This window comes from Carica papaya, chromosome 6, assembly GCF_054855325.1.
Source record: "Carica papaya isolate Zhongbai chromosome 6, ASM5485532v1, whole genome shotgun sequence".
Taxonomy (NCBI): Eukaryota; Viridiplantae; Streptophyta; class Magnoliopsida; order Brassicales; family Caricaceae; genus Carica; species Carica papaya.
Window position 1 is genome coordinate 11,233,888 of NC_142314.1, and position 15,793 is coordinate 11,249,680.

Genomic DNA, 15,793 nt, shown 5'->3' on the forward strand with positions numbered 1-15,793 from the left:
TTGATCTGCAAATGAGAACATAGATTTTCAGGGAGTAACTTTTTTTTTTTTGGTTGACTGATGAAGGGAGTAACTTTGTTTTATTTTATTTTTAATTATTTTTAAGCTGAATTTTTATTTTGTTTTATTTTTTTTAATTATTTTCTTTTTAATGTTAGAGAATATTCACAACTATTTTGGTCGTAAATTAGTAATAGTATTGTGATTATTATACAATTTGCCTCTTAATTAGGAATAACTTCTTATTATTTTTAACCAACTAGTTTATATATATACACACACACACACACACATCAAATATTCAAGTAGTATTTAAGATTAAAATAGAATTATAATTAGTTGTAAAATATATTAAGTATTCTTATTATTATATAAAAACTAATGAATTCTATATAAATTCTCTATTCCTTAAACTATATTCAAAACTTTATAAAAAAAATCGGAATATAAGTTATACCCCAAAAAGTAATAATTTTTTAATATATAATAATAATAAAAAAAATAATTGATAAATAAAATAACAAAAATAGCTAAGTTACAATGGTCCTATAAAATACAAAAGATACTGATAAAACTAATAGATATTATAATTATTTAATATATCTCAGTATCACCTTTTGGAAGTATCATGTTTGGGAGCTAAATTATATTTATTCAATCTATAAATGACCATCTCTTTTAGTAATTATTTTATAAATGAAAATATATTTTTATAAATTGATGCCATAAATTTCCTGCAAAATTCTAAACTGAGTTTTAGTGACCTTGTTTGGAACTGCCTTAAAGATTATGTAAATCTCCTCCATGCACTCACTCAAGCATTAGATAGCACTTATTACTGTTAGTTTTCAAGAATAATCAAGATTATTATTCAATATTACCACAGTTTGCAGAAATAAACACCAAATTATTAGTAAATTTTCTCTTGAAATAAGAAACTGTAATTAAAACTACATTACATTGAACATATCTCAACTCTAAGAACCAAAAAGAAAAAAAAATTATGCAAGGTTTAAAGAACATTTGAATAAGATAATGATGAAAAAATTTAACAAATAACAGAAAGTAAATTGATTGAATAAGAACTGAAACAAGCACCACTAGAACACAACCAAATTTTCTAGCTAAATGGTGGGGATTTACACTACAAATCTCCTGGGAAACTTTACTGCTGAAAGGCAAATAGTACATGCTTGAATGGTAGGAATGTTTATTGGGAAAATAATGATATATTTATTTTCCTTTCTTGTATTGTCAGTAGGCATTCAGAATATTACCTGTCTTAACATTCTCTGTCTGAAAACATACATTCTATGAAGCTTGTACATTGTTATTCCATGAAGGATCCACTGGAGGAAGCCGGTACTCGTCAGGTTTAAGGGACAACACGAAATCTGGTAACACTGGAGCTGCCTGCATAATCCTGCAACCAAATTTACTTACCATAATCATCCAGTTCCCAAATTTCTGCATCTTTTTCGTGAGTTTTAGCCCCAAAACTCTTCTAGTAGGATTTCTGTAAAGAATCTAAGGAGGAAGTACTGAAAGACAATGAAAAACCTACTTATGTTGATTGTTGAAGTGTTGCTTGATGAAAACTTTACTTGCGATATCTCTTGGAATTTTCTCAGCAAGGCACATGCTGGTGTCCCAAAGAGGTGGACTACTGAACCAGAATAATAGCTCAAACTATGTAAGCTGGAGAGAAACTCTATATCTACCATGAACTATGTTAGTAGAATATTCAATAATTGGTTATGCCTCATGGTTTGATTTGTGTAGACTTTAAAGCATTTTCATTGATCCTGACAAGTTAAAATTGAAACAGAAAGATGAAAGAACAAGTTTATTTGATTTGAGGGTTACATATAGATATCTACTTTTTTGAGATACGAATACATATAGATAAATAATCCTGCAAATTAAGAATGATGCATCTTCGCATAAACGGGTGAGATTTATTACGAGAAAGCAAGAGATCTAAAGCAAGTACCGTGATATGGGAGGCATCATATGAAAAGATTCACAGGCTTTCTTGCTTTCACTAACTAACTTATGTGCTGTTTGTAAAGCAGCTGCAGCCATCTCGCTGGACTTTTCTGTGTTTCCTTCATTAAGGATTAAACCATGGAAATAGTAGGCAACAGCCTGAAGTAATAACTGACTTGCATTATATTATGTAGCAGTTGGTAAGTATGTACTAAAAATATATATCCAATATTACAGAATGGGATGGAAGATGCTGAAACTGATATGCTGGTAGGGAAGGAGATGTATACCTTGGCTTCAATATATTTCCAGTCAATAAAAAGTTTATGCTTTTCTCCCCATCTATTTGCTAGCGGAAGGTCCATAATACTCTCATGAGCCTGAAGATACATAAATGATAAGTTTTAGTAGCATCTCAAACTATAAACAGAGTTATAAAATGAGCTTATCTTGGGAAGTCAATTTTTAAAGAAACCATTTGTACTAAGTTATCTGATATGAAGAAGGAATATGCATCTGTTCAAGAGGATATGGTACAGAGATCTCAATTTCAAACCATGTTTATCTTCTTCTCTCATAAAATAAGGCATATTAAGAGTTCAAAAAATAGAAAAGTAAACAGTGAACCTAAGATAACCAAAAAGTTTTCTATAAGAGGTTCTTGGTTTGAGTCGGGTTGTGCTTTTCGTGTGTCCTCAATTATGATGAGTATGTAAATAAATTTGTACCATTAAAAAAAGTATAAGATAGATGCAACACCTGACCCAAATATGTAACCATCTCACAGGCAAGCCTCCTTTTCACTGCTAGTGTAGCTTTGAGGCTATCAATTGCCATTCCAAGCTGAACATTAACACCCTGTAATATACCAAGGGAGAAAAGAAAGAGAAGGAGGTAAAATTTGCGTCAGTTAAAAAGTGAAGAGGGTATTAGTTCATAACTTTTATGTTAATTTTAATTTACAGAATCACCACGACTTATTGTCTTCAAATTATTTATATTGTACTTTAAATCTTTTAGAGGTGAAAATTTAACTTTTTTCTTAACAACTATTCCATGCTAAGGGATCAATCAGTAATGCAGTTAATCGAAGAGGGTTTGCAAGACTTACATGATTCATTAGTACAACTTGTTTGGCAGAATTCATGCAGTTTTTTTAATTGTTTTACAGCCGAGATTGGTAATTTTACTGTTGAATAGCATATGGTAAATATGGTGAACTTTTTAATTAAACACTTGAGAAGAGAAGTTATGGTATTTGTTACCATCCATTTAGGTATCTACTTCACCTGGCCAAGAGCTTGCAGGCTAAGAGCTTGAAGAACTTCTTGGGTCAGATCCAATGGTAGATCTTTCCTGCAATAAGCACACATACCAAGTGATCAACTACCTTTCAGAAGATATAAGATTGAAAATTCAAATCTGGAAATTCAGGTAGATGATCTTTAAAGAAGGGATTCCGCAAGAAACCTGAGTTCAAAGGGAAACTGTGGAAGAACATGTTGGACAGCAAATTCTAAGTATCCTGCTGCCCTTAAGAAGACATCAATGGAAGCTTTTCTGCACTCTGGTAAAACAGATAGCCATTAATCAGTCTGACAGAGAGTTTATCGGGAAGCACAAAGGAAGAGACAGGTCTTTAAATGTTGAAAATAAACTTGTATTGGTTGAATGCAAACACAGAAATAGGCAAGTTAAGAACCAATGTAACGGTAACTATCAAAAAGATTAAATCTAAAATTAAAGGTGACAGCATTTGGAAGAAATGCAACAGGACTTAGTTCTTGATCTCTCTGGGAATTTATTTTCTACCTTTATCAATCTTAGCTCGTTAAGCTGCTCAATAATTTACATAAAATGGGACAACTAATACTAAACGTACAACTTGGAATATGATTAATGTTTAAAGAACACTTATATGGTGATTAAATGTTCTATTAAACTGGATTAATGTTCTTTACATTCTCTTTTTAACATGACCTAGTTGCCAATCATGTTTGCAGTTACAATGGGAAATGACATAGAGTCTGAGCAGAAAACTGAAAATACTAGCTCTCACCTGCTGCGACTTTGAGCACAGATCCATCTGGTGGCACCTTGGGCAGAAGTAATAAATTGGCTTGTGATAATGATAGCATAGCCAACAAATGCAAAACTGATAACACCTCATACCAGTAATCTGACATGGTTGTCTCCTGCAAAGATGCTAATGGAATTCAACAATCACATATAATCTTATTAAGAAGGAAATGACCAAGATTTAATCTACCAGTTGATCAGTTAATTTCAGGCCTGATAACACTCACCTTTGAACTGTCCTCCTGATTTACCCAAGAGAATTGAACCATATTCTGTAGCTGCTTCCCTGCGTAATATGTTGAAACAAATAAAAGCTTGTATTAAACAGGGAACACCTTCAAAAAGAGATCTTATATTCCAAGCTCTGGCTTCCAGGTTCCGCTTCTTGTGCTAATAACTCCATAAAGAGAGAAGAGATTGTTTCGGGTCTGGGAGAAGAACAAGTTTGACTCGACAAAACTAATCAAGTTTATTTCTTGGGTAAGTTGGGTTGAACACGTCCCATTTTCAACTAGCATCAGTCAGAAGATTCTTCATGTCATTCGATTGAAAAACTCTTGAAAGGAAGCCTAGCAGGAGATGAGGTGGAAGAATGAAAATTTTCCAGAAGGAAAGACTTAAGATTCAGTATAATCTCTCAAGCAAAACCCAATTTGTAAAAATTTCCTTATCTATTTGTACAATGAAGTGTTGAAATATTCAGCATTTTCAATTTTCAATGCCACTATTAAATTTCAACAATATCATCCACATACCATTCTGAACGAGCCCCAATAAGACCGGCAGGTAGTCCTCGAGAGCTTGCTGAAGATCATCCAATGTTGAACCCCCTGCAAGGAAATCAACAAGAAGAAGCCAAATTGAGATGTCAACAAAATTCAAAAAGTCTTAACTAATAGCGAAAGGATAAACATGAAACCATGTTGCCTGGCTCTTCTTCTTGGTTTTTGTGTCACCAGCAAATTTTCTTTGTCCGCCATCACCACAACACGAGTTCTAAGAGCAGATAAACGCTCCACCAAACTCCTGGATAATTCATCACCAAGTGGCTCTGCAAAATCAAGAGGTTTTGGAATCCTGAGTCCTGGGACAAACACTGCAATTTCCCCAACATTTTCTGGCTGTCTTCTGCTTCCACTCTCATCATTTTGGGTTGACACAACACATCCCATCTCCTCAAATCTTTAGCTGCAGAAACAACCAAAAAACATAAATACCCTAAAATCCACAATAAGAATACCAAGTTCCCCATCCTCCCCCCAACCCCACCCACCACCACCCCCCCCCCCCCCCCCCCCCTCTTTTCTTACTCTTATTTTTTTCTTTTGACAAACAGTGAAGATCGAATGAGTTCAAAATTTGACCAAATTACAATGACAATCTCTTTAAAAGAATTAAGAAGATGCCAAGAATCAATATCCTGATACTTTTCCATTTCAGAAAGAAAGAAATTTGAAGCAAAATGACATTCAATCAACTTTCCAGGTCTATCAAGTAGACTAAATATTAAATGGCAACCAAACAGACTAGTGGGCAATTCACGAGCACCCACTTCACAAACATCCAACAACTATCCAAAAAATTATATTTATATATACGCGCACACACATACATAATACAATCCAAAATCTTTTCTGGGTAGTCTAATTAATTTGCTGCAATTCCAAAAATCACGGCTACCCACTTGCCTCTTTTCACTAACAAAAACAACCACGCAGGCAAATATACCTCACTGATAAAAGAAAAAGGGATATACATGCATATATATATATATATATATATCGAGAAAAACAAACTGAACATACCAAAGATGACACATGAAATGCAGTTTTCTCGTGTGGCTGGCCGCTAAGGCATGTTTGCTTTGCTTGCTGGTAAACTTTATTGTGTTATTATGACTTGCTGCGAACACCCATCCAACTTTGAAGGTATTACGTCAAAAGAACATTTTCTTTTTCTTTTGCTGTTAAAACTTGAAGGAGAAGTTGGGAGGAAATGGAAAAGCAACATCTCTTTTTGACATGAATAATCACTGTTCATTGCGTCTGCGCCCGCAATACATCACCATCTGGTGCGTTACACAAGTAATTAGAATGTTTATGTTAATTCCCTCTAAAGCAATATTAAACAAAAGAAAGTGGAACTTCTAGCTCTGTCTTCATCAGTGGGAATTATGAACTATCTATTTAATTAGACATTTTTTATTATTATTTTTTTTAAAAAAATAACTTAGCTTTCGTTTTTTAAATAACAAATAAATTTATTAAAGCATAAATAAACACTACTAATGTTAAAAAATTTTAAAAATTACAATTTTATTCTATGCGATTTAGTTTTTTTTTCTAAATTTAATATATGTAATTTTATTTTTATAATTTCCATAGTTTAACTACATTGTATTAATTATATAATAAAGAAATAAGTATGAAAATTATAATAGTAAGGAAACATTAATAAATGGACAAAAAAAGTTATAGTATGTCATGATCATCATCATTTGAGTATTTATATGTTTGTAACAACTAATTAATTTTCTACTCATAAAAAAATAATTTTTTTTGGAAAAAAAATAAAACAAAGTGATTAGGACGCATAGGACCAAAGAGTTTTTAATTGAATTTTATAATTTAATACTCATTTTGTTTATGTTGTCTTTAAGCAAAAGGTGCATATAACATAGGATACTGACCATTTCATAACAATACCATAAAAACATGAACAAAAAATTTGATTTATATTACTAAAATTAATTTAAGAGCGAAAAATAATATAAGAATATATATTTACTTTTATAAACAGTTTCATGCGTAAAAAAAGTAAATTAAATATATGTTACTTAAATAAATTAGAAATTAAAAATTTTCGAATGTAAAACTGTTTTATTTCTATCTATCTTAATTTAATATTTATATTTCTATTTTTATTAGAAATAATTTCTGTGCGAATCGTACTTTTTACTTTGGGCCGAGTCTAGGAATTTTGTCTTAAGCGAAGCCCAGAACACGAACAAGCACCAAGGCAATATAATCAATCAGAACCGTTGATTGCTTCAGGATCATCAAAGATCGTCTATCCCCCGTCAGTGGAACACAGGGGAACATTTCTTCACCTTGCACATCTTTCTCCTTCCTCTTTACATCTCTCCATTTTCTGGTTAGTTGTTTGGCTCAATCAACGAAGGGTAGATTTCAGTAACTCTTGCTATGGTAGGCTCTCTATGGACTTTTGAATTTCTCCCCTAATATCATTTGAGTATTTATAATTTTCTTCCGGACATTGATTTACTGAATTAAGGTTTATTTTCCACTTTCATGTATTTTCGCATTATATGTGCAGTTTTCTTCTCGTGTATTGTTAAATAGGGATGGCCTCAATTAGTCTGTGCAAAATGGTTTTCAATCGTTAAGTCTGTGCCAGATCTAATTGAGTTATTTATTTCGATTTATCGTTTGGTTTCCGAGAATGTTGGGCGAAATTAAGAGGAAGATAGTGAATTGGTTTCATCTCGATTTTATGTGTTGTTGCATTCTTTGCTTTTACGTTTAGCTAAACCATTTTATTACATTATCGAGGAGGAAATTTTTTTTGCTTTTCAGCTCTCGAAATTTCAATCGCTTCTCACTAGTCCCTGAAGTTTTTCATCATATCTGTTGCTTCTAAAATTTCAACCCTAAATATAAGAAAGAATTGGTGTTGCTTCCTTGGAGACCTATGATTGGTTAATTGCATATTTTGGTAATGATCTCATAGTGGGTTACAATAAACATCCAGAATTCACTTGTTTTCTTTCACTATTATGGATAGGCACCTGTTAAGGGCATTCTTTCCCTGCAACGCACAGCTTCACGTTGGCAGCAAAGTAACAGATGGGGCCAAACCATGAGATCATTCAGCACTCAAGGTGCTGCACCTTCAAATACTGCACAGCCTCCTCCACCTCCCCCGCCTCCTGAGAAAACTCATTTTGGTGGTCTTAAAGATGAAGACAGGATTTTTACCAACTTGTACGGGTTGCATGATCCTTTTCTCAAAGGTGCCATGAAACGTGGGGATTGGTATAGAACTAAAGACCTGGTACTAAAGGGTGCTGATTGGATTGTCAATGAAGTCAAGAAGTCTGGGTTGCGTGGACGTGGTGGTGCAGGTTTCCCGTCTGGCCTTAAATGGTCATTCATGCCAAAAGTATCCGATGGTCGTCCATCATATCTAGTTGTCAATGCTGATGAAAGTGAACCTGGCACATGCAAAGATAGGGAAATCATGCGACATGATCCCCACAAGTTATTGGAAGGCTGCTTGATTGCTGGGGTAGGAATGAGAGCTACTGCTGCCTATATTTACATAAGGGGTGAGTATGTGAATGAACGTAAAAATCTAGAGAGGGCTAGAAAAGAGGCTTATGAAGCTGGATTTTTGGGAAAAAATGCATGTGGCTCTGATTATGATTTTGATATTCATATCCATTTTGGTGCTGGTGCTTATATTTGTGGTGAGGAGACAGCACTTCTGGAAAGTCTTGAAGGGAAGCAAGGCAAACCAAGGTTGAAGCCTCCTTTCCCTGCCAATGCTGGATTATATGGTTGTCCCACCACTGTTACTAATGTGGAAACAGTGGCTGTATCTCCCACCATTTTAAGGCGTGGGCCAGAGTGGTTTGCCAGTTTTGGCAGGAAGAATAATTCTGGGACAAAACTGTTCTGCGTCTCCGGACATGTGAACAAGCCTTGCACAGTGGAAGAGGAGATGAGTATACCACTTAAGGAGTTGATTGAGAGACACTGTGGAGGTGTTAGAGGTGGATGGAATAATTTACTTGCTGTGATACCAGGAGGTTCATCTGTTCCGCTGCTTCCTAAGCACATATGTGATGATGTGCTTATGGATTATGATGCGCTCAAGGCAGTCCAGTCAGGACTGGGCACTGCAGCTGTGATCGTAATGGATAAGTCAACTGATGTTGTGGATGCAATTGCAAGGCTGTCTTACTTTTACAAGCATGAGAGCTGTGGGCAATGCACACCATGCAGGGAGGGGACAGGTTGGCTTTGGATGATAATGGAGAGATTGAAAGTTGGGAACGCAAAATTGGAAGAGATTGATATGCTTCAGGAGGTGACCAAGCAGATTGAAGGACACACCATTTGTGCATTAGGTGATGCAGCTGCATGGCCTGTGCAGGGTCTTATACGGCACTTTAGGCCAGAGCTTGAGAGAAGGATTCGGAAGCGTGCACAAAGGGAATTATTGGAGGCTTCTGCTTAATTTGTTTTGCCAAGGTTACTTCTTGCGTCTTTTGTGCTTTCATTTTCTTTACTAGATTGTTTCTATGAATAATTGGTTTTTTTTACACATACTGCTAGGACAACCATTGTGTTGGCATGATATTGTAGTATTTAATCTTTCATTCACCAGTCTCTGTGGACATTCAGTGCCCATCTACACACCACACAGGTTAGAAGTTTGGTGAACTTAAAAGTCATCCCTTAGTAAGCATATGAAAATAGGACAGCATAATTAAGATTATCCAGAGAGCCATATATTTCCTTTGTGGTCTTGCTTTTAATTAGCTTGTATTACTCTTATATTCTTCTCAATTATATTTAATTCCTTTCTTCTGAATGATGTTAAACTTTAAGAAGAGAAAAAGAGAAATGACAAAAAGCAACGTGAGTAAAAAAAAAAAAAAGAAAAAAGCTCTCAAAGACAGGAGTTTGGTCCTGAAATGAAACAGACTCCATATGTCAATATTTTTTCACTGATCTCTAGTTTCAACCTATTAAGAAACCAAATTTAGACAAAAAATCCTATGAGTTTTTGGGTCTGTTCTTGAAACGTACTCCATAGCTCTTTTTGCCTTGAATTAGCTCTAATGTTCTTATAATGAATAACAGATTCTAGAAGATTTTCTATTATTGCAATTAGTGGTTTCTACTTGAATATTGCTGGCCGTCTTGGTAAATTTCTACCTTGTTTATTTTTCAGCAGAGAATAGCTACTACTAGAATGCATCTTAACATAAATATAAAGTTCAATGTGCTTCTTTCTTCTGGTATAGGAATTTCCTGTGCTAGTGGATGTTCTGGAATAAAATTGAAGAAGGGTCCGTAGATGGGGGAAGATAGGTGACTCAGTAGCTGTTGGTACTGCTGCAGTTTGTTTTTTAGCTGTATACTCTTGACTTATTTCAACTATCCCAAAGGAATGATTATTTGTTCTATTTGTCTGGGAGTAGATTCTCCAGAGATTGTTTATTGTATCTCCCATCTTTCCTGGGCGTCTTCTTGCACATTTGAGGTACTCTGTTAATAATATTTGAAGTATTTTGTTCTGCACTAGGCAGACAGTTTTCTAGCTGGTGAAACGTTCACGAAAGTGACAATTTAATACCTGCATATTGAAATTTATTTGCATTCCAATTACAAAAATGAAAATGAGTTTGCATTTTGCAAGATCAAGTATTGTGTCCCTCAAGATAACATGATTAGATTGGGAGAGAATCAGCTCGAGACAAAAGCTATTTGCAGTAAAGCTGAGTTGTTGCAACTTGCGATACAAGCTTTAAGCTTGTTAAAAAGACAGGAAAATGATAGTCTTTAGAATTTATAAGTTTTAATTGTGAGATTACGGATTTGTGCAGAGATCATAGCTCATATCGTTTTTTTGTTAGTGTTTAATTTGATGATGGATGAGTGAGTAGGTGATTATGTGACGGCCCCGGAAATTTTAAAATGAAATATGTGTATTAAAAAGGTCAAATGCGGAAGCGTAATAAAAATTTTGATTAAACATCCCTTACACTAAAACAAAAAACGTGCTCAAAGTATAAAAGAACAAACTAACTAAAAGAGAAACTCGAAAATAAAAGCTATAAATATGACTACGGAGTCTTCAGGCGTCCCCTTCGCCGTCTTCCTGCGGAACGGGCTCGGGAACGATGTCTTCCTGATCTGAAATGATTAAATAAGGAATGAGCTACACCAGCCCAGTAAAGACATCACACTATCTCACCGTCACGGAGGTAAAGGTGGGTAGAAAACACAAAAAGAACAATGGAGCATAGTTTACAACAAATTCTTTTATCAATAATAAAATCCTTTACTATCAACTTATCTCGGTGAAATTCATAAAACAATATACGAAAGCAATAACATTATCATCATCACGAAATCATAGAAACTGTATAACATAATACTTATCACGCCTTTTGTATCTCAATCATTACACAACATATTTTTCCTTATTTACCAGCCTACTAGTATCCATGGGGATCCATAGGGGTCCCGCTACCCGTGAACCCTTAACACTTGTAATCAGATTCCAGGGCCGTCCCCATACTCCGTCCGGTATGGGCGCCAAAACTATAAACCTCAATACCCCGTCCGGTATGAGGGTGAAACGGGTCGTCCCCATACCCCGTCCGGTATGGGCGCCAAAACACATAAGATCTCCATACCCCGTCCGGTATGAGAGACCACAATCCCGGTAGGGTTCCCTACGGACCCGATCCGTCCACCATCTCCCAGGATATCTAGTCAGGCTGACCAAATTATACAATTATCAATTTACATAACCTTTCATTCCCATTTTCCTCAGTCAGCATCATCAATTCGCAAACAAACAAGCAAACCAGTAATTTATGCCAAACAAGACAACATACAACATCGGGTTCTCAGTCATTCAACCCACAATCAATAAAACAGTAATATGTGCACACGAAACTATGAAATGAAAACATAAGACCTCATACTGCATTTAAAACCGTAAAATAGGCCAAACAACAGCTAACGGACAAACACACCAGACTCGGGCTCCATTAGCGACCTTAAACAATTTCACACATCTGTTGATTCATGAAATACCGTTTTATCATTTATTGAACTTCAATACCGTGATAGGAAATAGGGTTGAGGGGTCCTTACTTGTTTCGGGGTCCGAACATGGCTCCACAGTGCGCCTACAGGCTGTTCCTAATTTTTCCTGAATTTTTCCCGGGGAACTGAAACGCACTACTGGTACCTGCACGTGTCCCAAAAAATCCCAAATTAGATCCAGGGCCCCCTTTCGGCCAATATCGCAATTCTGGCACGGCGGCGATTCGCCTCGGGTTGGCCGTTTTTCGGCCGTTTCCGGCCGAATTCGACCACACTTGCATCGGTTCCTACGATAAAAAACCCTAGGGCCCTCGGGGGGCCAAAAAATTACGAAAAATCGAAGCTTACCGGCGGCGGTGCTCTCGGGTGCGGCGGCTCTCCGACGAGGTTCGTGTTTTGGTGATTCGGCTCCTATCAACCTGTAGAGAAAAGAATGGTGATCACGGTGATATAAAAATTGTATCAAACGGAGGCCGGGAAGGGCCTCATCGGAGGCAAAAATCGGGGAGGGGTGCGGCGGCGCCGCTGGGTTTCAGCCGTGTTTTCTGGCCGTTTGGCCGGGATTTTGGCTCCGATTTGGCCATAGGGGAACTCAGCGTAGAAAAATGAGTCGGGGGTATGAAATTTACCTCGATCGGCGGTCGAAAAACTCCCCGGTGCGGCGGCGGGTGGCGGCGGCCGGCTCCTCCGGCGTCTGGTTCGTCTTCTCCGGCGAGGGCAGGCGGCTAGGGTTTTTGTGATCAGGTGTGGGGGTTCTATTTATACCATTTTGCCTTTTGATCACAGCCGTCCATTTTGATTAAATTTGGGCCGTCCGTGCGCGATTGAATCTGGGCCGTCCGTGCGCGTGCATCTGGGCCGTCCTTGCGCTTGCATCTGGGCAGTCCAAGCGCACGCTTAATCTGGGCCGTCCGTGCGCGCGGGGACACATATGGGCCGTCCGATCGCGCGCACGCGGATCGCCAACGTGGCCCGTTCCCCGGTCGACGTGGTCTTGCCACGCGGCAGGTCCTGGTTGGCCAGGGTGCTGACTGGGCCGCTGACGTGGCTGCTGACGGGGCGCTGACGGGGCACAATTTTTCTAAATTACGTTTTGACCCCTGGTTTCCGATTTTTTTTTCAAAAATACCCCTAGAATCCTAATTTTCACCCCTTTTTCCCAAAATCAATTTCAATTAAATCCAAATAATATTTTTACCCAATTTTACAATTATTATTATTTTATTATTATATTAAATTAAATTAAAATAAACAAAATAAAATAAAATAAAATAAAAATAAAATTAATAATTGTAATAAAAATAATTTAAAATTATTTGGGCGTTACAACTCTCCCTCCCTTAAAGAAATTTGGTCCCCCAAATTTGCCTCTTACTCTTGGTCGAACAAATGGGGATACTGTGCTCTAAATTCTGATTCCAGTTCCCAAGTAGCCTCTCTAGGCGTGTGGTTCTGCCACACGACTTTTACAAATGATATTTTTCGGTTGCGGAGTATTCAGCTCTCTTGGTCCGTGATACCGACCGGTACTTCTTCATAAGACAAGTTCTCTTGGAGTGGAAGCGGTTCATGGGCCAAGACATGAGAAGGGTCCGGGTTGTACTTACGTAGTATCGATACGTGAAACACGTTGTGAACTCGGGAGAGCTCAGGAGGCAGTGCTAGTCTGTAGGCAACGGTACCAATCTTGTCTAAGATTTCAAAGGGTCCAATATATCGGGGGTTTAATTTTCCCCTTTTGCTGAACCTACTAATTCCCTTGAGAAAGGAGTGACCTTAAGAAACACACGGTCGCCTTTCTCAAACGCTAGGTCTCTCCTCCGGATATCTGCATAACTCTTTTGCCTGCTCTGAGCTGTCTGAATGTTCTTCTTGATTTTAACTATCTTGGACGTGGTCTCCTCCACCAACTCCGGGCCGAACAATCTTCTATGGCCCACTTCCTCCTAACAAATTGGTGACCTGCACGGGCGCCCATATAGCGTCTCATATGGAGCCATGCCGATACTTGCTTGGTAGCTGTTGTTGTGCGCCTACAGGTTGTCCCTAATTTTTTCTGAATTTTTTCCGGGGAACTGAAACACACTATTGGTACCTGTACGTGTCTCAAAAAATCCCAAATTAGATCCAGGGCCCCCTTTCGGCCAATATCGCAATTCCGGCACGGTGGCTCCGCCGTGCTTCGGCGACGGCAAACGGCGGCGATTCGCCTCGGGTTGGCCGTTTTCAGCCGTTTCCAGCCGAATTCGGCCACACTTGCATCGGTCCCTGCGATAAAACAACCCTAGGGCCCTCGGGGGGCCAAAAAATTACGAAAAATCGAAGCTTACCGGCGGCAGTGCTCTCGGGTGCGGCGGCTCTCCGGCGAGGTTCGTGTTTTGGTGATTTGGCTCCGATCAACCTGTAGAGAAAAGAATGGTGATTACGGTGATATAAAAATTGTATCAAACGGAGGCCGGGAAGGGCCTCATCGGAGGCAAAAACCGGGGAGGGGCGCGGCGGCGCCGCTGGGTTTCGGCCGTGTTTTCCGGCCGTTTGGCCGGGATTTTGGCTCCGATTTGGCCACAGGAGAACTCAACGTGGAAAAACGAGTCGGGGGTATGAAATTTACGTCGATCGGCGGTCGAAAAACTCCCCGGTGCGGCGGTGGGTGGCGGCGGCCGGCTCCTCCGTCAAGGGCAGGCGGCTAGGGTTTTTGTGGTCAGGTGTGGGGGTTCTTTTTATACCCTTTTGCCTTTTGATCACAGCCGTCCATTTTAATTAAATCTGGGCCGTCCGTGCGCGATTGAATCTGAGCCGTCCGTGCGCGCGGGGACGCATCTGGGCCGTCCGACCGCTCGCACGCGGATCGCCAACGTGGCCCGTTTTTCGGTCGACGTGGTCTTGCCATGCGGCAGGTCCTGGTTGGCCAGGGCTGCTGACTGGGCCGCTGACGTGGCTGCTGACGTGGCGCTGACGGGGGCACAATTTTTCTAAATTGCGTTTTGACCCACGATTTCCGATTTTCTTTTCAAAAATACCTCCAGAATCCTAATTTGCACCCTTTTTTTCCCAAAATCAATTTCAATTAAATCCAAATAATATTTTTACCCAATTTTACAATTATTATTATTTTTATTATTATATTAAATTAAATTAAAATAAACAAAATAAAATAAAATAAATAAAAATAAAATTAATAATTGTAATAAAAATAATTTAAAATTATTTGGGCGTTACAGATTAGATTTAAGTTTATCATTATTTTTGCTCAATGAATTCAGAGTTGCCATGAAGTTAAGTTTTAAACAGCCTGCAATGCGGTTGTAAGTTTTCTCTAGAAGTTGAAATTCCTTGCAGAGGTAGTTTATTTAAGAAGCCAATTTATTAGTAAGAAAATTATTTTTCATATTATTATTAATTCAGTATTATGTCTTGCTTAGGATTCAATTTTTGTTTTTAACCTATCATGCAATGTCCAATTATAAATATATTTTTTTAATTTTAATTTAGTGTAAAAATAAAGAAAATATGATGGAGGATGAAAGTGAAAACAATTTTAGAAAAAAAAAAGTAAAAATTTGAGTTATGGAGATATTTTTTGAAAGAAAAATTAGAAATCGAAAGTCAAAATACAATTTAGAAAAGATTTGCCACGTAGGATGCTCGGTCAGCAGTCCCGACGAATTAGGACGCGTCGCGTAGTAATGGATGCTGATGCGGTGCCATGCGGGCGATCCGCGTGCTCGCGATCGAACGACCCAGATTTGTTCCTCCGCGCACGGATGGCCTGGATGCGTTCTCCTCCCAAATGCAATCAGACGGCCAGATTTGAACGCGATCAAACGATTAAGATTAGATCGCAATGAATGGTC

At 37.9% G+C, this 15,793-nt stretch overlaps 2 protein-coding genes across 9 annotated transcripts; one reads left to right on the forward strand and one right to left on the reverse strand.

Annotated features, from left to right (window-relative positions):
• Positions 1-1,047: 1,047 nt before the first annotated feature.
• Positions 1,048-6,164, reverse strand: LOC110826239 (uncharacterized). Of its 5 annotated transcripts, none has more exons than XM_088221796.1 (12): positions 5,874-6,164; positions 4,988-5,256; positions 4,824-4,898; positions 4,296-4,354; positions 4,049-4,184; positions 3,460-3,556; positions 3,279-3,345; positions 2,749-2,847; positions 2,280-2,369; positions 1,994-2,148; positions 1,565-1,663; positions 1,048-1,423 (listed from the first exon to the last, which is right to left on the reverse strand). In XM_088221796.1, the coding sequence occupies exons 2-12, from the start codon at positions 5,238-5,240 to the stop codon at positions 1,312-1,314; spliced, it is 1,242 nt and encodes a 413-aa protein (XP_088077922.1). In that variant the 5' UTR covers positions 5,241-5,256; positions 5,874-6,164; the 3' UTR covers positions 1,048-1,311. The 5 variants fall into 5 exon arrangements, with proteins under 5 accessions (XP_088077922.1, XP_021912536.2, XP_088077921.1 ...); XM_022056844.2 differs by having other exon boundaries at positions 1,565-1,666; positions 5,874-6,159; XM_088221795.1 differs by lacking the exon at positions 5,874-6,164 and adding an exon at positions 5,757-5,778 and having other exon boundaries at positions 1,565-1,666.
• A 951-nt stretch (positions 6,165-7,115) lies between these two features.
• Positions 7,116-10,419, forward strand: CI51 (51 kDa subunit of complex I). Of its 4 annotated transcripts, XR_002542013.2 has the most exons (5): positions 7,116-7,274; positions 7,873-9,344; positions 9,429-9,519; positions 9,960-10,022; positions 10,124-10,419. XR_002542013.2 is itself a non-coding variant. In XM_022056841.2 (3 exons), the coding sequence occupies exons 1-2, from the start codon at positions 7,272-7,274 to the stop codon at positions 9,328-9,330; spliced, it is 1,461 nt and encodes a 486-aa protein (XP_021912533.1). In that variant the 5' UTR covers positions 7,116-7,271; the 3' UTR covers positions 9,331-9,344; positions 10,124-10,419. The 4 variants fall into 4 exon arrangements, 2 of the variants coding, with proteins under 2 accessions (XP_021912533.1, XP_021912535.1); XR_002542012.2 differs by lacking the exon at positions 9,429-9,519; XM_022056841.2 differs by lacking the exons at positions 9,429-9,519; positions 9,960-10,022.
• The last annotated feature ends 5,374 nt before the right edge of the window (positions 10,420-15,793 follow it).